The 22500-nt window shown below is 43.0% G+C and overlaps 2 protein-coding genes across 3 annotated transcripts in view; both read right to left on the bottom strand.

Moving 5' to 3' along the window:
* ppp1r1b (protein phosphatase 1, regulatory (inhibitor) subunit 1B) overlaps window positions 1-3168 on the bottom strand; it is a 6458-nt gene extending 3290 nt beyond the window's left edge. The window contains exon 1 of one of the 2 annotated variants that reach the window (XM_060857503.1): window positions 2843-3168. In XM_060857503.1, coding sequence (XP_060713486.1) covers window positions 2843-2965 — 123 coding nt within the window. In that variant the 5' untranslated portion in view covers window positions 2966-3168. The remainder of the gene's footprint in view (window positions 1-2842) is intronic. The other variant, XM_060857502.1, reaches the window with a different exon arrangement.
* An 11108-nt stretch (window positions 3169-14276) lies between these two features.
* The window catches only part of cdk12 (cyclin dependent kinase 12), a 22022-nt gene continuing 13798 nt past the window's right edge, over window positions 14277-22500 (bottom strand). The window contains exons 12-15 of the mRNA XM_060857455.1: window positions 19785-19916; window positions 19450-19646; window positions 18814-19284; window positions 14277-14916 (exon numbers count right to left, since the gene is read on the bottom strand). Of these exons, the coding sequence (XP_060713438.1) occupies window positions 14561-14916; window positions 18814-19284; window positions 19450-19646; window positions 19785-19916 (1156 nt within the window). The 3' untranslated portion in view covers window positions 14277-14560. The remainder of the gene's footprint in view (window positions 14917-18813; window positions 19285-19449; window positions 19647-19784; window positions 19917-22500) is intronic.

The raw sequence follows: 22500 nt of genomic DNA, 5'->3' as shown, positions 1-22500 counted from the left end.
GTAATAATAATAATAATAATAACAAAAACAACAACAATAATAATAATAATAATAATAATAATAATAATAATAATGATGACAATAATAATAATAATAATAATAATAATAATAATAATAATAATAATAATAATAATAATAATAACAATAATAATAATAAGCAGATAGATAGTGCTTATAAAATTACTGATCTGGAAGCATGTACCTGACTCAGAGACTGAACAACTTCCACTCTTACATTTCTATTTTGACAACCAGAACAAAACAGCAGCGATGGTAAGATGTGTGCGGTTTTGTTCCTATTTAGTATAAATATTCTGTAGATAACTACATAATCATTTCAGCTGATGGATTTGAAGTTCTGTTTAATAATCGTAGGCATGAATATTTTGTACAATGTGGATATTGTGTGTAGTTTTGGCTCGATAGCAAGTACACTAGCTTTGGCTGCTACATTTCTATTAATGTTACTTACTTACCAGCTGGCAATAAACAAGCGCATGAGATCATCAGCTAACAGTTTAACTCTAATCCTGAGTGAGATTCGTGAGTGTTTATGAGTTCAGAATGAAACAAAGTTGTCTTTTGCGATGAAAAGAATTCCTCGTCTTCCTGGTAGAACATTTCCACAAGGATGTCCTGAGACAAAGCACAGATTACTAATGATCTCATTCCAGCTTCAGACCTACGTTCTACTGAGATTTATTCAGAAATTATTCAAAATAAAATCTGTCCCATTTCTAATTTGTCGTTTCATCACTTAAGGACAGAGTTTGTGTCTAATTGGGTCTGTTCCTCAGAGAGAAGTCTTACACTGACCTAACCCAGAAAACCTCCAGCTACAGCTCTCTATTTATTATGATCTCTCTCACACACACACACACGTATGTTAGATAGACAGCCGAGAGAAGACTGAAGCTTAATGTATGTCTACATCCAGATTTCTGTAAAGTCGGACAGATTTCACAATATTTCACTGAAATCAGAGTTGGTTTACAAAAAACTTTATAGCATGCCATAGCAGACGGAGTTTTAAAGGTGTACTAATTAGAATATTAGGCCACGCCCATGGAGTTTATGTGTCAGAACTGTGGAATTAAGGTCCTCTGTTCTAGAATTGAATTAAAAAATTTTCATCGATGAGCCATTTGAACTGAACTGAATTACACACTGACCACAAAAACGTGAATCTCTCTCTGTACCAAAAGATTCACTGATTCGAGCACCGATCTAAATGATTCAGTGACTCAGAACGTCATGTGTTTATTGTGGCTGTCTGCTGATGTTTACAGCCATAATCTGAAGTGTGTGATGAGCCTGATAGTTTCTTTCTGTTTCTCATCGTCACCTCACGTGTGTGTTTTGTATAAATCAGGTGTATATAAAGATAAATTGGTGTATAATGTGGATATGAGGTTAGTGGGCGGAGCTTATCCAGCTCTATATACACTTCTGTTTACTTCTGCATTACTTGAGCTTTACCCAGAATACCATACAACAATCTCTCTCTCACACACACACACAATTTTCCTTTCACTGCGGGGTAGGGTGGGGTGGGGTGGGGTGTATAGCATGTATATAGTCTATATAGTATAATGTGCGTGTCTGCCGTGTGTGTATTTTCTGTGTGTAGTATATTATGTAGTGTGTGTATAGTGTCTACAGTATGTTTGTGTTGTGTGTGTGTGTGTGTGTGTGTGTGTGTGTGTGTGTGTGTGATGTAGAATCATTATAATCAGGATGGAGAGTTAATTAGAAACTCCAGAGAGAATATTTTCTTTGCTCTGCTGAGAGTGTCGCTGTCCTCATTCCAACCTGACCCACTTTATACAGAGACTAAAATTAAAACAGCACAGGACAGCCTGGCCTACACACACACACACACACAACTAAGCATGAAACAGCAGGTGAAAGTTACTTGTCTCATGTAGTGTGTGTATGTATGTGTTTGTGTGTGTGTGTGTGTGTGTGTGCGTGTTGATTGCTCCTGTTGTTTTATTTAGTTCTCAGGCAGCAGTAATCACAGTGTATCACTTCTTAAGCTAGCACGTTAACATGACACAAATGCAATTACATGTCGAGTTACACCTCTCCTCTTCCTCCTATTTTCTGTGCCGAGTGTGACGTGTGTATCAGACAGAGTCTCGTTTTTATCATGTTTATGTTCTTTATACAGTTTGAGGAAATTCTTCATTGTGGTTATGGATGTCACAACACTCATCACAGCGACCGACCAATCAGCAGCCTGCAGAGTCAGAGTGAGATTTGCTCTAATTCACTGTGAAATGAGAGCCTCTGTTACATCACACTCCCCATTCCGACATTTTACAAACACACCGTCAACATCTGGTCGATGAAGAAACCTCACCGAGATCCTCACATTATGTTCGCTTTAAAATTAGAGTGAAATTATGTTTGCTGGGAGTTTTTCCTCGTTTTTGTTCACACTTGCTGTGTTAAGTTCAGCCGTGTAAATACAGCAAGTGCTAAATAAACAAGGAAATACAGTTCAGCAAAATCTCTACACTGTGTTTGTGTGTGAGATAAAGACAATACACACTAAACTGCACAAGACAGTGTGTGTGTGTGTGAGTTAAACTGTGTGTGTGAGTTAAACACACGCACACACGGTCTACATCAGAAAGGAATCCAGTGTTTACACAAGCTGATAGTTAACTGTCCAATCAGAGATTACTGATTGTACACACGCACACAATCATTAATGTCTAACAGAACTTCTAAACTGCTACTTTAAAGACACACAAATTTGTTAAATTAAAAAAATTAAGTTAAATTATCTGTACTTAAATAAACCCTGTGTGTGTGTGTGTGTGTGGTCACCCACCATCTCCACCTGGCGGGGGTCGAGCTGGGTCGGGGCTGTAGAGGGGACAGCGAAGTGGATCTTCTTCTTCTCCTTTGCTTCTTCGTGAACGTCTGATGCCTCCATCATTCTCAACACACACATTCACACATACACTCACACAGTTTATACGGTATGTCCAGTAAATCGTCCTCTGTGGTCAAATTGCTACACACAGTGGTGCAGAGTCCACACTCTATCTCTCTCTCTCTGATTGACAGTCTCTCGTCCTCTCTCAATGTCCACAAATACAAACACAGCACTGCACTGAGACTAAAAATGAAAAAGAGTTTGAGAGTGTGTGAGAGAGAGAGGGAGGAGCTTGTGTGTGTGTGTGTGTGTGTGTGTGTGTGATTTTAAATAAAAGATAATCTGGTCCAGTTGTCGCTGAGCTGCCTCTGTCCTGTATTTGTGAACAAGAGATTTTGTCTGGAAGAGAGAAAAATCTGGCCCTAAATCAAGTAAAGACTTAGTGCACACACACACACACACACACACACACACACACACACACACACACACACACACACACACACACAGAGAATAAAGGAGGAGTATTTTTGGCTACAAAACATCTGACGTCTTACATCTTATTTTTCAGAATGTGTCCCAAATGTCCATCTTACCCACTCACTCAAAAACGGACCTCAAATACAAATAAACATGTAAAAAAGAAACTCCAAAAGAAAAAGACTACAAAAGCTACAAAACCAAATACACTCCATTGAAGAATAAATTAACTCAGACAACTTTAGGAAAAAATGGAATTTATTAAATAAATAAAAAGTATCAAGATAATTTAGCCATTAACGATGGAGATGGTTAACGATGGTTAAGGTGTTCGACTACTGATCAGAAGGTCATTGGCTCGAATCCCAGGTCCAGAAAGTTGCCACTGCAGGGCCCATGAGCAAGGCCCTTAACCCTCAATTGCTAGGGTGTATAAACTGAAATAAAAATGTAAGTCACTCTGAATAAGAGTGTCTGCTAAATGCTGTAAATGTAAATTTGGGTAAAACATTTTTAGAAGCCTTTACCACAATACACCCATCAATCCTGATCCACATAAAAATGATGAAAAACTAAAAAAATCTAATAAAATCATTAAAGATCAGCAAAATCCTCTGGATGACCAAATCTCTGAAACAGAATTATTACCCAAACTAAAAGAATTAAAACCCAAGTAAGCCTGTAGACCTGACAGCATTCTAACACAAACGCTTAAACACAAAATTAATAAATTGTAATAAATAATAACTAGAACGGTACATTTCCTGAAGAAAATGTGAATGGTGCTTGCATGTGGCAAGTTCCCCTCATCGTGCTGAGTGTTTTGATATGTCACATGTCCATTTTGTGCAAATTTTTTATTTTCACGTGAAATCACATGGCGCCACGTGACTTCATCAAATTACACGTGAGGAAGTTCCCCTCATTGTTCTGAGTGTTTTGATATGTCACATGTCCATGTTGTAAAAAGTTTTTTGATTTTGCATATTTTGGGGGCGGGGCTGCGGGACAACCGGAAGGCCAGTCGGTACACCAATTTGTTCAGAGTATCACCCTAAAGGAGCCGTGTTTGGTGTAGATCGTTCAAAAGCTTGCCAAGTTATAAACCTCCAAAGTTTATAATGGGAGTCTATGGAAAAAAAGGCCATTTTGAGACCCGGTACCGGAAGTACTGGTACTCGGATCGCATATAAAAGTCATAGCACACCTCTCCTCAAAGAGCTGGTCGATTTGACACCTCACTCATGGGTCTAGGACAAAAGCTGCGGGACAAGTTATACGCCGAGGTTTTGTCCAGAAGAGTATGCAGGATAGTAAGAATGTTACTTACAAGCACCATTAATAATAAGTGTAGGTCACTTCCCTGAGATCTGGAACCAAGGACATAAACCCCATATTTAAACATGGAGATACATTTAGACCCCAGAATTATCGAGGCATCTGTGAACAATAAGCTGGGAAAGTTTTCTGCAGCATCATAAACTCCAGGATTATAGACAATCACAAGGAGGACAGAGTCTTAAGTCTAATTAGATTCCTAAATAAATTCCACACATCCGACCATATGGTCATGCTACAGACTCTTATTGACAAATATGTACACAAAAATGTTTTAAAATGATGCATGTTTTGTTTATACACATTAGTTTTACACATATTTAGGCGTAACAATCACTAACACTTCTACACGGCTGTAACTGAACTCAGAGATACGGCTTTTATGCTATCACAAAAACAATAAACAACAATTCCAGTTAGAATCTGACTCAAACGTGGCAGTGAGGTGGGGGGGGGGGTCCACAAACACACACTGATGGGGCAAAATGGGACAAACGTCTCACTAAATTCCTGCACAAACATCCTACAGATGCAGAGAAAAGCTCCAAACTCTGCATTCAGAGCAGAAATAGGCCAAAATCCCCTACTGTTAAATATCCAATAAGAAGCCATTAATGACAGGAAACACATGAAATAAAGTGTCCCACTGAGTGTTAAAAGGAGCCTCCACTGTCTTCATGCTGAGACTTACACTAGTCTCAGGACACACACAGACACACACACAGACACACAATCAGAACACACACACAGACACACAATCAGACCTCCCCCACACACACAATCAGACCCCCCACACACACACACACACACAATCAGACCCTTCCACCCTTCCAGTGGCAGCCTGGTGGAAGTGGGAATCGAACTCACAACCTTCTGATTGGTAGTCCGGCACCTTAACCACTAGGCTACCACATGCCCCCACACAGAGACACACAATCACACACACACACCCCCACACACAGACACACAATCAGACACCCCCACACACACACAGAGACAGAATCAGACCCCCCATACAATCAGACCCCCCACATACAGAGACACACAATCAGACCCCCCACACACAATCAGACCCCCTACACACAGACACACAATCAGACACCCCCCTACTCACACAAACACAGAATCAGACCCCCCTACTCACACAAACACAGAATCAGACCCCCCCCACACAGACACACAAACAGACCCCCCCACATACAGAGACACACAATCAGACCCCCCACACACACACACACAATCAGACCCCCCTACACACACAATAAGACCCCCCACACAGACACACAATCAGACCCCCCCACACACACACATTCAGACCTCCCCCACACACACAGAGGCACACAATCAGACCCCCACACACACACACACAATCAGACCCCCCCACATACAGAGACACACAAACAGACCCCCCCACACACACACACAATCAGACCCCCCTACACACACAATCACACCCCACACAAAGACACACAATCAGACCCCCCCACACATTCAGACCCCCCCACACACACAGAGGCACACAATCAGACCCAAACAAATTAGAACAAAAGAGAAAGAAAAATACATCAAATATTGAACAGAACTGACCAAATTTCAAACAAAACTCAAAACCTGTCTCGCCCTAAAGGTACAATACACTGAGTACACTTAGTAAACCTAAAAACAGAGAGAGAGAGAGAGCCAGAGAGAACAATCCACCAAAATGAAGAGAGCAGAGGAGAAAGGACAGCATAGCCATTCTCTGTGTCTCAAATGAGAACCACCTTAACCAGAGAAATCGGTTCCCAGGGAGAGTAGTGAGGAAGCTCTGGTGTCCCACCCCACACATGGCTGTGAACCTGCTGAGAGAAGGTGTACTCGGAACGCCCTCACACATCATCCTGCACACAGGAACAAATGCCCTCAACACCAAGAATGTGAATGTAGCCAAAGCCTTGATTAATGTAGTAAGATTGGCTAACAAGATCTACCCTAGCACCTAAAGTTATCATCTCCACACTTCTGCCCCGCAGAGACATCTCTCAATCCATCATTAATACAATAAATTCAGAGATAATCAGGACACGTGCACCAACGTTAAATGTGCATAGAGCAAACCATCAGGGTATCACTCAAGATTATCATTGGCAGTACATTTTGCCAGTAAATAAAAGCATACATATTTGGTTGATACTTAAGAAGAATTAATTTTTTCAGATGATGAGTGCAACCTATGTGCCATCTATATTCCCCACATGAGTCACCCTACCATAATGAAGACATCTTCAACACTACAGTCAGAGATCATTCAGCATTCAGTTTCAATCCCTAGGCTCAGTACTCTTAATGGGTGACTAGAACCAGGAAGGAACTGGACTACATTAGTTCTGATGGAGTTAAATATATTAACAGTGCAAACACAAAACATATTACCTAAACCACATTAGAGCTACAACAACGCAGTAAACAAAAACAGAAAACAGATCCTACAGCTCTGCAAAAGCCTGGGTTTATACATAGATAATGGCAGAACAAACGGTGTTTCTCTGAGCCATTTTACCTATATTTACCTATTTACACTATAACAAATATATAACAAAACAAGATCAACTCTTTTATATTGATACCACAGCTTCCTCTTTCTGACTACAGTCATATAATAATTAGCTTAAATTAATCAGCCAATCTGCAACCATGTTCAATTCCGAAGCTCCGACTGTACTCACTCCCAACCAAATTCCCCTGGAGAAAGAATTTGGAGACGAGAAAAAAAGAATTCATTTAGCACCTAACAAATATTTTTTTAACAGTGGCCAGGGCAGCACTAAAACGGAGGCCATGCAGTTGAAAGACGTGCTGGAGCATGAGCTGGAGGACTGACAAGGTGCGGGCAAAACCGGGGTGACAGAATAGGTGACAGAATAGGTGAGAACTGTGGCACCATTGGAGGACTTGAGAGCGTAAACAGTCGGGAACGAACAACTTCCCCTCCAGACAGCCATTTGAAACTGGGAGACTGGAGGCCTTGGTTCTTCCTCTTTCATGGTGAATTGCCGAGATAGATCATCAGGCTTAGCATTCTTGGAACCCAGTCGTTAGGATGGTGAAATTAAAACATCCAAAGAAGAGGCCTCAACAAGCTTGCTGGGTATTCAGACGCTTGACTGAGCAAAGATATTCAAGATTCCTTTGGTCTGTCCAAACTAGGAAGGGTTGCTCAGCGCCCTCCAACCAGTGCCTCCACTCCTCTAGGGCCAACTTGACGGCCAAGAGTTCCCGTTCACCGATAAGATACTTCCGTTGCACCAGATTGAGTCGCCTTGGAAATAAGGCACAAGGATGGATCCGGATGGAGAAGGCTTGCCCAGCTTCAAGATTACAACTGAGAGATTAGAGAGTGGATTTGAGCCAATATAGGGGAAGAGACAGTGCTGTAGCCCCTGTTGAACTTGCAATAAAAGTTAGCGAACCCCAGGAAACACTGGAGCTGCTTCCTGTTATCCGGGCATGGCCAATCTCTCACCATCTTTATCCGATTTGGGTCACATTACTCAGCTTTCACATAGAGTTGATTCTGGAGCAGGCACTGAAGCTCGACTCGAACATGGTGTCTGTGTTCTTCCAGGGAGCAAGAGAAAATGAGAATGTCATCCAAGTACACTTGGATGTTTTGTTAAGGAGGTCTCACAGGATATCAATGACCAAGGCCTGGAAGACTGCCGGTGCATTGGTCAATCAAATGGCATGACCAGATATTCACCATGACCTGTAGGGGTATTGAAAGTGGTCCTCCACTCATCTCCCTCCCGAATATGTACAAGATTGAAGACATTACTTAAGTCCATTTTGAAGAAAATGGTGGCTCCTTGAAGGAGTTCAAAGGCTGATGTGAAGAGAGGCAGGGGGTACTAGTTCTTAATGGTGATGGTGTTGAGTCCTTGGTAACAATACAAGGGCAGAGGGACCCATCTTTTTTCCACAAAGAAAAAGCCTGCCCCAGCTGGAAATGAAGAGGGACAGATTATGCGTTCCAAGTCAAGGCAGTGAATGTGGAAGTGGGTTCCCAAGTCCAGGATGTGGCTGCTAAATAAACTTTTGACTCGTCCTGTTGAGGAGTCAAAAATCTTGTGAAGTTTCTGCTAAAGGCATCGTAGGAAACTCTGAGGGTTGACTGGCGTTCCCACTCTGAGGTTGCCCACCGTCTATCCTTGTTGGTTAGCAGCGAGATAACATAAGCCACCTTGGAGCGATCTGATGGGTAAACAGAGTGCTACAACTCAAATATGACAGCACACTGAATAAGGAACTTCTCCTGAGAAGTGCTGTGGCCCCTGGGCTGGAGTCAATACTAAGGCACCGGATGAGTTCATTGGTGGCTTTGTATGGTCTGTTATCTGCTTCACATGGGCTGCGGTGGTCCGAGACAGATTTACAAGGAGGGTTGGTAGGTCAGGTGTGTCTCCATAGCTGGCCAGTGTCCACAGCTGGCCAGATGGTACTGTCAGGCTATCCCGGAAAGAGGACTCAAATACAGGATGCTAATGTAACAAGAAAAGTCTTTAATGAACTGGGCAGAGAGACAGGCAGAAAATCAGGACAGAAGCAGCACAGTAATCCTAACACATTCAGGCAGATCAATGCAGGCCAGGCAGAAACACAGAGTAATGAACAGTCCGCAATCTAGTTAACAAGCAGGCAGGGTTATGTATGGCAGGTAAAAGCACAGAGTAAACAACAGTCCATAATTAGACTGTGGCTGAAAATATTTGACATCATTATTAAACCACTTTTATTATATGGCAACAAAATCTGGAGCCCCAAATATCAACTTAATTATAATTTCTGGGATAAAAGTCCACCTGAAATCTTCCATAGTGAATTTTGCAAAAACAACTTGGGAATGCACCGCTGTGCCTTTATACACAGAGCAGGACACCCAGAGTGTGAGCCAATATTTAGTAGAGAAACGTCAGTTAAACCCATCCATCCAGTTCAGACAGGCCAAATTAAAACAAATAGCAGAAACAACACGAGATGAATACATTCATGATTGGCAAAACAAAATCAAACAAGTGGAGAAATTAATGTACTTCAATATAATTAAATCAGACTATAAATTGGCACCACACCTTATCCATGGGGTGTCTACCCTTCCACTAAGTTTTCCTTTATTAAATACCTTAACACAGTCTCTGTAATGCAGCTTCCCTGACACTGTCCCAAAGTCCATCTCAGCCTCACCCCAGCACTCCAGAAGGGGACTTTCACACCCATCAAGGTACGGAGCGATGTTCAGCTGCACTGCAGGACCACTCTGTATACTGATAGTCCATCAGTCGAACATGCTCCTCAGACGATAGGGAGGACCTCCAGTGGTGCAAGAGCTGATTAATGATGCATAGAGAGCGAAATCCTACTGTATATGCGCTGCAAGGTCTGTTCCCGTGATGTACATTAGCTCCCGTAGTGTCAAGTCAAGAAGAATTAATTGTCATTTCAACCATATATAGCTGTTGCTGTACACAGTGAAATGAGACAACAATTCTCCAGGACCAGGGTGCTACATAAAACAAAGACAGAGCTAAGGACTTAGTAAGTAGTCCTAGCCACATAAAGTTCATCTGTGCAACCTGGTGTACAGAGTGCAGGACAAAATACAAAAAAGTCAGTACAAGACAAAAGACAGTGCAAACAAAACAGCGTGGACCAGTGTAAATACTGTATGTTCAATCAATATTACGTGTTCAGAAATCCTGGGATGATTATGGAGTATTATAGTACAGTACAGTATGATGGTACTGTAGACATGGATGTATATTGGAAGTGTGTGTAATTGGTGTGGGTCATTGCAGTCCATACAGTTGATTGTGTGTGTGTGTGTGTGTGTGTGTGTTGTGCTCGGTACAGTGCAATTCAGTTATTGAGGAGTCTGAGGGCTTGTGGAAAGAAACTGGTACACAGTCTGGTCATGAGTGCCCGAATGCTTCGGTACCTTTTTCCAGACAGCGTTTTAGGTGTAAATGTCCATGATAGAAGGAAGACAGACTCCAATGATCTTCTCAGCTGTCCTCACTATCCACTGCAAGGTCTTGCGTTCCAAGATGGTGCAGTTCCCAAACCAGATAGTGATGCAGCTGCTCAGAATGCTCTCAGTGGTCCCTCTGTAGAACGTAGTCAGGATGGGGGGAGGGAGATGGGGTTTTCTCATCTTTCGTAAAAAGTAGAGACGCTACTGGGCTTTCTTGGTGATGGAGCTTGTGTTGAGTGACCAGGTGAAGTTCTCCGCTAGATGAAGACCGAGAAATTTGGTGCTCTTGACGATCTCTACAGATGATCCGTCGATGTTCAGCGGAGAGTGATCGCTCTGTGCTCTCCGGACGTCAACAACAATTTAGTTTTATCAACATTCAGAGACAGGTTGTTGACTCTACACCAGGCAGTTAGCTGTTGCAACTCATTGTTCTTGCTGATGAGACGCACCACAATCGTGTCATCGGCGAACTTGACGATGTGGTTCGATCTGTGCATTGCTACACAGTCGCGAGTCAGCAGAGTGAGCAGTGGACTGAGCACACAGCCCTGAGGGGCTCCAGTGTTCCCGATCTGGACTGACTGAGGTCTCCCAGTCAGGAAGTCCAGGATCCAGTTGCAGAGGAAGGTGTTTAATCCCAGCAGGATCAGCTTCCCAATCAGGTGCTGAGGGATGCTTGTGTTGAATGCTGAGCTAAAGTCTATGAAAAGCATTCATACGCAAGTGTCTTTATTGTCCAGGTGGGCAAGGTCTAAAAGGAGGGCCATGGAAATGGCATCATCCGTGTAGCAGTTTGGACGATACGCAAACTGTAGGGGGTCCAGCGAGGGTGGTAACTGGGTCTTGATGTGTGTCATGACGAGCTTCTTGAAGCACTTCATTACAATCTGTGTGAGTGCAATGGGACAATAGTCATTGAGGCAGAACACTGTAGACTTCTTTGGGACGGGGACGATGATGGTTGTCTTGAGGCACATAGGAATAACAGTACTGCTCAGATAAATGTCAGTGAAGGTGCCAGTGAAGACATTAACTAGCTGTTCTGCGCATTCCATGAGCATCCTGTCAGGAATGTTGTGTGGTCCAGCAGACTTCCGTGGGTTAACTCTGCATAGAGTTCTGCTAACGTCAGCCATGGATAGACAGAGTACCTGGTCGTCGGGCGGAGGGATGGTCTTTACGTTGGTCGCTACGTTGTTCTGCAGCTCAAATGGAGCTTAGAAGTCATTCAGCACATCTGGGAGGGAGGCATCACTATCACAGGCAGGTGAAACCGTCTTGTAGTTTGTGATCACCTGTATGCACTGCCACATGCACTGGGTGTGTCCACTGTCCTGGAAGTGGCTGTGGATTGTCTGGGCATGTGCGCGCTTTGCCTCTCTGATGGCTCCGTACAGTTTGGCCTTGCTGTTCTTAGGGCCGCCCTGTCCCCTGTTCTGAAGGCTAAGTCTTTAGCAGCGCACACACTTTAGCAGTCATCCATGGCTTCTGTTGGAGCGTGTAGTGATGGTCTTGGAGACGGTCACATCATCAATACACTTGCCGACGTAGCTGGTCTCCGATGCCATGTACTCCTCCAAGTTGATAGAGTCGCCGTTGGTTGCAGCCTCCCTGAAGATGTTCCAGTCAGTGCACTCAAAGCAGTCCTGAAGAGCAGAGTTAGCTCTAGAAGCTGTAAAAAAAACACCAGCTAATGTTTAAAACTGAAAAAACAATCCAACCTGGCCAGGGGGAGGGTGTTATCTATGGCGTGGGCCCATGTGTACTGTCACTTTGTCTTATTAAAAGTTCTCCATATATCACTTAACTCGTAGGCCTCCATCAGCTCCCACAGACGCTTACGGGAAGCCGCATAAGGTTCTGCATGGTTCCAGGCTAAAATATCTGTTGTACAGTTAAAATCTCCACCTAAAATTAAAATATCATCAGTAATGCAGTCAGCAATAACAATAAATTTATCTAAAAACCTCATCCTCTCCACTGCATTGGTGGGAGCGAACACACAGGTAAAAACTACAACCTCATTAGTACTATATAAAATATTTCACTTTTAAAAGCCGCCCGTTTAAAATCTCTTTAACTGAATAAGAACAAGGAATAAAACTCCAAGTAAACAGCAAGGCGACTCCACCACTTAGTGTTGTGTTATGGCTTAAAATCACCAACCCGTCCCACTCCCACTCGTCCCACCAACCCGCAGCATTACTGACATCACTGTGGGTTTCCTGTAGCATAACAACATAAATACGTTTCTGCTTTAAAACTCCATATAATTTTTAATAACTCTCTTGCACCATTAATATTCAAATTTGCAATGTGAATCCCACTCATTATAAAATGTAGATAAATTAAACAGAGGGTAAAAACGTCTCCAACATAAAACACACAACACATTCTAAAGGTCATCATCAAAGTTTTCCAGATTCACTTTTGTTATGAATTTCTTTAACCAAAAGACTTCCACATCAATAAAAGCTCCTTCTCCTCTATAGTGTTTAACATCATGGATGAACTGTTTTCGGTCTTGGAGAAACTCAGCACTGAACTCAACACTTAACTGTTGTTCTTTTGAGCCAAAGGTGAACACAGAATCTCACATACAGTCATCGCTCTCTGACTCTCTTTCTTCTACCCTTGTTTCTTTCTTTGCCTGCTTTTTCTTACCTTGTTTTTTCCTCTTAGTTTGTACTTTGAACATTGGCTCATCTTCCATCTCCACGTCTGCCCTGTTCCCCTGTACTGGTGTAGTGACTGGGGTTTCTGAGCGACGGTCCTGCACCTCTGTGCCTATCTCTGCCAGCATAGGCAGCTCTGTGCCGCACATGTCGTTTCCAGGTCCGGTTTGACCGAGCTGGCCTTTTCCAGGTTTGGTTCCACCTCACTGGGCTTTTCCGAGACCGGTTCCGACAAGCAGGGCTTCTCCATGATGGCTGTAGCTCCATTGAGTTTCTGGGCTGCAGGCTGAGCTTGTGGCTCACTCACCTTTGGTTCTGGTGCAGAAACCACACCAGGGCCCTCAGTGGCCGGCCGATCTGTAGCCGTCAGCTACATCTAGCCCTGGTCGCAGACCCTAACAAGATGCCCTATCTTGCCAGATTTAAAACATTTAATATCAGCATCAGAAGAAACAAAGATGCTCTAATGGAAGCCATCAATATTGAACTTAAAAACAGCATTTAGTTCTTCTGCTCCTTCTTTAAGAACCATAAAAAACACTCTTCTAAAAGACACCAGGAGACTTACATCTGAGGGGGATGTTCTTAATGAGGAGACCATTTGCCTGCACCGAGTCAACTCTTTACCAAGAGCTTCATCTGAAATAAAAGGAGGGACATTAGACAGAATAACCAGAAGAACTGAGGGCAGAAACCAATGTGTTCATGTGGAGGCAGAGACAAAGTTCTCACCACTTTACTGACCACTAAAACAGATTCTTCAACACTTGCTGCACACAGCACCCTCACACACACACACGCTTACACAATACACGTAATAATTATGAGATGTTTTAACGCTAAACGTGTCTCACTCTGAACGTCTCTCACTCAATAAACACTCTTTTCACTCAGCTTCATTTAATAAACAGAAAACAAATTATTTACAAAAACATTCTTTTATCCACTCACTGAAACCGTAATGCTCGAGTCGTGGTGGTGATGTTACTGTTGTTGTGTTCAGGTTCTTTGTCATTTTCAAGATTTGATATAAAGTAAAGCTTGTAAGTGTGTGTGTGTGTGTGTTTGTGTTTGCGCGTGCGTGAGACGGACAGACGTGATTGAAATGTAAAGTTCGCGTGTCCAGGGCAGTCCAGATGTTCGTTAAACAGAAGCGGGGGTGAATCTTCAGGACTTGCTCTCCTGTCTGTCCTCCCCGCAGGACCCCAGGGTGAAACGGAGGTCCTGGTCACGGGGGTACTGCACTCCTGTGCTAGCGTTAGCAGTGTTGGCATCATGTTCAGGCTGGCTAAAGACTAGTGCTCCTGGAGAGGAATACAATGACGACGGTGTCTCTTTCAGACACTGAGAGTCGGAGGAAGTGGGCTTGCTCTCTGAGGCATTCTGGGAAATGAGCTGCAGGAGCGCAGACGCCACATCGCCATGGAGATCATCTGTCTGTGCAGACGGAGCAGCAGGGGGCGCCGGGTCACGGGTCAGCACCAGGGTCTGGGAGAGGGGCTTCTCACTGAATAGAGTCGAGTCTAAAGCACAAAAAAAAAAAAAAAACAGTAAGCAAACTGTGTGTGTGTGTGTGTGTGTGTGTGTGTGTGTGTGTGTGTAAATTAAAAAGAGTCTAAATTAAAATCTTTGAATTTAAAGATAGTATTCTGTATAGTAGTTCGCTCATTAAGATCGTATATCCGAGAGCAAACTGAATAAAACACCGTCTCAGACTGAACATAGAGACAACAGGAAAGACAGAAACATTAATGATCCAATGTTTTACATTTTACAGTGATGTGAGATGGAGGTATAACTGAGATGAGGGTGGAGAGATATACAGATATCAGAGAACAGATACAGGGATGAAAGAATAAAAGAGGAACCGACTTGTAAAGATCATAAATCCTCAGGAGCTGAACTTAGTGTCGAGCTGCAGCTTGAGCAGATAAAAGTGACGTCCTGACCAACGCTAACGCTAACGCTGAGTTAAACAGCTAACACCAGGGTGTGTTAGTGTTAGACCTGCTCTGATGTTTCACTGAAGTTCAACACACTGAACTTTGTCCTGATTCATTAAATAAATCTGAGTCCTGCTGACATCTCTCTTGTTTTTCTGATGAGATTTATTCAGCTGTCAGTTCCAGTGATGCTACACGATTCAGTAACATGGAGCACGTTCGTTTATACTCGCTCTAAAGCTCGCAGGCTGCTTCAGCTTAGTGAAGCGCAGCAGAAACACAATTGTACAAAGTGCACAAAAAAGATTCAGCAGCAAATATAAAGATATTTTATAGACTTTAAATATAATAAAACATTTAATAGTTAAAGTTTATAATTTAGAGGTCATTTGTTACTTGAAGTTAAAATTAATTTACTTTAGATATATTTATATTTTTTAAGTTATATATAATAAATACCGTATTATTAATAAACTGCATTTTGTTTTTGCTTTCATTAAAAACATAAAAACACAAATTATTATAAGATATTATTAAATTATACACAGATCAGCCATAACATTAAAACCACCTGCTGAATACTGTCACTGAGGTGTGGACTCCACATGGACTCTGAACATCTGAAGGTATCTGACACCAAAACATCAGCGGCAGATTCTTGAATTCCTCCAAATATCAGACTTGTTCCTTTAGCACATTTCACAGTTGACCTGGATGAGATCCAAGTCAGGACCTTCAGCTCTCGTTCCTCAAAACATTCCTGAACTATTTTTGCAGTGTGTCAGGGAGCATTATTGTGCAGAAAGAGGCCACTGACTTTAGGGAAACTTGTTGCTATGAAGTGACACTTGAACTGCATAAATGTTTAGGTAGGTGGTACAGAACCCATTGTTCCTGAACAGAACATTACCCAGAGCTTCACACTGCCTCCAGCAGCTTCCCCACCGTGCATCCTGGTTCAGAGTCTTCCCCAGGTAAAACACACACACAGCCATCCACATGATGCATCAGACCAGACCACCTTCTTCATAGTGCAGTTCTGATGTTCACGTGTCAGCATGGTCACTGTGAGGCTCTGCAGCTCTCTCCGGTCACCAGTGTCTCTTTATCAGCAGTTGGTCCTACAGCAGCTCTTCTGTGGGTTCAGACTGATCTTCTCTCCTCAGTGAACAATTGATCTAAACGACCTTGTCTCAGGTTCTTCACTCGTTCTTACACTCACCCATTTTTCCTGCGTCCAACACGACGGCTTTGACAAGAGACTGTTCGTTCAGATGATCTCTCAGCTCTGAAAAGGAACATTCTGCACTTCACCTATCAGGGTTCCATGTTATTGCTGATCAATGTGGGATTTTGAAGGTAAAAATACTTAATTAAAATAACATAGAAAACTACATTTTAGCAGAATAAGCAGAATAAAATACAGGACGATGATTATAAACACATTGTCTCACAGTTTTATTGTTTTGAAGATTTGTTCCACCTTATTAGTGATGAAATGACTATTTATTATAATTTACTAAAAGCAATGTTTATATTTTTACAATTAATATAGAATATCTAAAGTTATTTATTAGTAACTCTAATTGTTTTTTATTCCAAGTTATTAAATTGATTGTGAATTTTTAAGTAAGTAGAGGAAACGGCGCCCTCATGAGGCGTCTCTCCGTTACTGCACTGTTCCTGTTAGAGCACATGCTGCACATCACAGCTTTATTTCATTATTTTGATAAAACTCTGATGTTTGTGCAGTGAAAACAATGACAAGGTGAAAAGAATGAAATGATAAAAAAAAAATAAGAAAAAGAAAAGGATAAAAAGTCATGCTGGTTGTGTTTAGCTCATAATTTATTAAATGTTCGACCGGTGAAGGCTGAGGACAGTGTGACTGACACACACACACACACACACACACACACACACAAATAAAGTCATATATAAAAACACAAAACAGATGAAAATCTGGATTCGGACTGTGACTGGAAGTGTAAGGTAACTATAAGGCTCCGTACACCTGACCTGACTAACTCCAGTCCACATGATTATAAACATGTTATTACACACTAACACATCTTCTGCTCTCTCACTTCAGTCATTATGTCATAATGATGAGCGAAACCAACACGACGTCACGTCGTTGCTCCGTTACTCCTTTATTCTTCTATGCACGGTGAGGATTAACAACAGTCCGATCTCACGCTGTAACAAGATCAGATCTGAGTGTTCACTGTATTTTCAGCTCCACTGATGTAGTGTGTGTGTGCGTGCGCGCGCGTGTGTGTGTGTGTGTTTAGCCTCAGTATACACTGTGCTTACAGGAGAACAAAAAGCACCATCATTTTATGCAAAGACAGATGTGGAGCAGCTGTGAGAAATTACACACCTACTGACATACTACTGACGACCAAAATCAGATGGAGAACTGGGAACAACTGGGACTGTAACTCTACAGTGACACCAGTGAGCGACACCACGACAGGAGGCTGAACATCAGCGACTTCTGAACTGACATTTTCTCACTTTGATACAAATAAGAGGTCTGAACGACTGTCTCGGAAGGTCCTACAGCTCGGGAGCTGATGCTTCTTCAGTCCAACACTACATGTACTCAGATACTGCAACACTTTCACCTTCTCCTGTCACACACATGAACATAAGCATAACATGGCTGGTGTCTATGAGGACATGGAGCTAGTCCAGTAATGTCAGCAGGTGTGGAGCATGGACATCACACACCTGAGCAGGTTCACACTTAATAGTGCATTACTTTAGTTTGAGCTTAAGCTATTCTCATTAAACTAGTGCTACTGCTCACCTGAACTTGAAGGATATTTCAGAGGCCACGCCCACAAGTGACAAACGGGTGTGACAGGAGACTCGTCGGCTGCTAGTGCGAACGTAGTGTATCTCTGGCTCAGGTTCGTTCGTCAGGAAAATCCCTAAGTCAGTTTCAGTGTGATTGAACTCGCTAACGTGGCCTTAACGAGGATGACAAAGAGACTTAACGAGAAACGATGAAACGGCATGAACAACAACATGGAAACATGCAGCCCGTGATGATGGAGAGGTGAGATTGTGTCTTGTTGTGATTGTGTGTGTGTGTGTCAAAGACAGTTGACTTCTTAAGGAAAGATTGTGTACTTCTTTGTGTGTTTGACTTGTTCCCATAAAAAATAAGCTCAACACTGACTCCTTTAGAAATCGAGACGAATGGCATCATGAACGTACTGAAATGAAAAATAAGGATTTGAAACAAACAAACTTTGATTTATTATAGATTTCTTCAGCGCGTCTACTGTTGAAACAAAAAAAAAACAAAAAATACTGAGAAACATCTCAAAAATATACAATCGCTCTGATAAGAGGAGATTTAACACTACAAAGAGCCACATGAGGAGGCTCCCCAAACTGCTTTGGCCAATCAAAGCTCTCGGTTTGCTTTGAGCCACGCCCTCTAGAGAGTAAACTCAGACTTGCCCTTGCAGTCGGCGCCAGAATGGGAGGCGGAGCTGCTTCTCGTCACCGCCCCGTCTGACTGGACGCCGTTGCTCTCCTCGTCTTGACCCGCCCCCTGGGGCGGAGCTTTAATCAGCTGGCTCAGGAGAAGTGCCAGGAGGCCGGTGGTGTCGTCCGAGGGCGGGGCTTCTGTGGGAGGGGCCTCGGGTTGTGGAGCTTCAGGAGGAGGAGGAGGAGGTGGAGGAGCTGGCACACTATTAGATGCCTGAATGAGAGATGAAAGAGTGTGGCTGAGCAACTCCAGGTGCCGGGTGGAGTCGGCATCGGGGGCGGAGTCAGGGACAGGAAGTGAGGAGGAGGAGGTGGAGGAAGAGGACATGAGGAGCTGCTCAGCCATCTGAGGGAGAGTGAGACGCTCGGACTGACCCTGCAGCAGGTTCAACAACACGGCCATCTCTGTCTGATTCAACTGACCAGCTACTGCACCCAGACCTACACACACACACACACACACACACACACACACACACGTTGACAGCAATCCAGCTACTTGATTCAAGCCTGTGAGATTTATTTTTTGTTCAGTCAGTGAGGTGTGTGTGTGAATTGGTGAGTCAGTGAGGTGTGTGAGAGAAAGTGAGAGAGAGAGATACACACCAATGAGATCAGTGTGTGTGGTGGGGGGAGGTGGGGGAGACGAGCTGGGTGCTGATTGGCTGTTCTGGCTGGCTGTGTTCCCCGGGTCCTTCTGCTGTGTGGCTTTCTGAGCAGGCAGGTCGTCAGTCAGCCCGCTCTGCCTCTGTCTCCGCCTCTTCTTACTCCACAACTCATGACAGTCCTGCCAGTGAGGCAAACTGAACACACACACACACACACACACACACACACACACACACACACACACACACACACACACACACACACACACACACAGTACATTAGTATCTGTTAGTCATGAACATCTTTAGGTGTGGGACACTGAGGACACTCACTCTGGAGGCTCCATCTTACTGGGGTCAACATCGCAGAGGAAGCCGCTTGCTAAAGCCTGCTCTGCTGTGCACCGTCGTGAGGGGTCAAGGGTCAGCATGCGGTCAAACAGGTCCAGGGCCGGAGAGGGCAAACTGAGACGGAGAAAGGGGACATTAAACTGACACGAATGATCACATCATAAATATTATATAAGTTAATAAACACTGTGTGTGAGGTTTAGTAATGTACTGAGTGACAGGTTGGTGTAGTGACACTTACTGCCGTGTTTAGTGTGTGTGTTGTGTACCAGAGGATCAGCTACATTAGTGTGACGTAAGAAAGGACTTCTGGTCACCATGACAACAGTCAGAGTCACCTTTATGGCCCAAGTACTGTGGGTTTTACATGTAAGCTAATATAAATCTATAAAGCATGGATATAAAGAATCTGTGAAAACTAGGAGAATAAACGTTAAGTACATTAGTCACACGCTGCATTACCAAAATTATCACAAAATATGTTCAGGTTTGTGAAAATCAGCTGTTATTGTTCTCATTTTCAAAAGTGGAGACTCTCATTCTGTTAAATTACAGACCATCAGCATGTTGCCTACTGTGTCTAAGATCGCAGTGAAACTGAGAGCAAAACTAATGATTAACCATCTAAAGACCTAAAGACCACGCCATGTGCTCCCTCCACCCTGTGCTCCCCCCACGCTGTGCTCCCCCCACCCTGTGCTCTCCCCCACCCTGTGCTCTCCCCCACCCTGTGCTCTCCCCCACCCTGTGCTCTCCCCCACCCTGTACAGTTTGGCTTTAGAGCCAATTATTCAACCGAAACTGCTAGTTGCTTCTTTACTTTAACTATTAGAGCGTTGTTGGATGGAGGTGGGGTGGTTGGAGCTGTGTCCCTGGACCTTAAGAATGCTTTCCACACTGTCAATCATTAAGTCTTGCTGACAAAATTATGCAGTTTTAATTTTTCCTCAGATGCTATTAAATGGATGGAGTCTTACCTCACTGACCGTTCCCAGTCATTTACATCAGCGGCTCTCAGTCTATCTACCGGTCTTCCTCAAGGATCAATTCTAAGACCTTTGTTGTTCTCACTTGCCCTACCGTCTGTCTGTCCAGATGTTTCTGTGCAGATGTATGCTGATGACACTGTAGTCTATGTTCAGGGTAGTAATATTTCTCAGGTAGCTGCGAACATCACTAACTCTACGGTTTATATTACAGACGGGTTAAATTCTTGTCTGCGGTTGAATACATCAAAAACAGTCGCAATGTTTTTCACCAAGTCTAACAATAAGTTCAGTGTTGAGCCAGATGTGCGTGTGTGTGTGCGTGTGTGTGTCAGGGGAAAGGCTACAGATCGTGTCAGAGTGAAAATATTTGGGGATTTTAATTGATTCAAAGTTGTCTTTTCAATCGCATGTAAAAAAGGTCTGTAATTATAATCAGATTCAACCTCAGTAACTTTAGACACATTCGCCATCAAATGTCTACACAAGCAGCAAAAAAGTACATGCACTCTCTCATAGGGCCTTTTTACACCTGGTCACTTCACGTGTTGTCTCTGATCTGATAGCTCTCTGATTTGTTAAAACTGTTCCATTTACATTAGGGCACATTAAATGCGAATCGGATATCGATCGATCTTTCTACTCCCACCCAAAATGCTCATATATATTTCACCTCATTTCCGGGGTAATTGAAATGAAACACACTTTGGTGTTTTCAGATTTCAGAATGCAAACAAAAAGAAGAGGAAAAAACTTGCGTTTTTAAGACCCTCGTCCTAGTGTAACGTTGCTCGTTCGTTTTCTGCGATATTTCTTCAGATATACTTTTGTTTCTATGTGTTTTACAAAAGCTTTTGTTGGACACTTTCATCGCTCCAAAGAGCGATGCAATAAGTGCCTGCGTTTCGCGAGTGCTCCGTCCCTGCGTGTCGTCCGTGTTATTTGTTTCTGGCGCGATACACGACCCGTGAGTCACCTGCGAGTGACTTACTAACGTTTGGGAGGACTATAGCGCTGACGTATGTGGCTTGAACAACCACATTCATTTATACCTGTCCAGTTTCATCTGAAACGCGTCCCAGACCACCTCCTGAAGGGGTTTGTACCATCGGATTTATTATTTATATATACGGATTTATATCCGTCTCCAGAACGTTTCGGAGGGCATTTAGACCTGGTCTTTTTACCATCGGATAGATATCTGATCACAGAAAACGCATGAAGTGACCAGGTGTAAAAAGCCCCTTACTGTTTGCCCGTTTGGTCACAGGCTTGTGTTACATCTCTGAAACCACTTCAATCACTTTACACACAAACTGTAAAGATTCTGGATAAGAAATCGAGCATTTCTCATTATTGTCCAATATTACAAAAATATAGATTGCTCAGCTGGGAGAAGGTGGTAAACCTCTCAAATGTAGGTCTTGTTTATGAAATTATTCATGGTTTATCATTCGAGCTGCTACTGAGTGGAACCTTAAACCCCTATAAACATCAGAAATGTGTCAAATGGTTCGTTATTAACCAGAGCTGTCAACATTAGCTTAGTTTTTGACCTGCTCTTGTTGCCCCCTGATGGTTTCTTGTTTATTGTGTGTGTATGTGTTCATGTATTTGTCTGATGTTTGTTTGATTGCTGGTGTGTTGTGTTTCTAATGTGTTTCTAATGTACATCAGAGTTTAATACTTAGTACTTTTACTAAATGTATTGT

The sequence above is a fragment of the Tachysurus vachellii genome, chromosome 21, assembly GCF_030014155.1.
Source record: "Tachysurus vachellii isolate PV-2020 chromosome 21, HZAU_Pvac_v1, whole genome shotgun sequence".
Classification (NCBI taxonomy): domain Eukaryota; kingdom Metazoa; phylum Chordata; class Actinopteri; order Siluriformes; family Bagridae; genus Tachysurus; species Tachysurus vachellii.
This window is presented reverse-complemented; position numbering and strand designations above follow the sequence as displayed.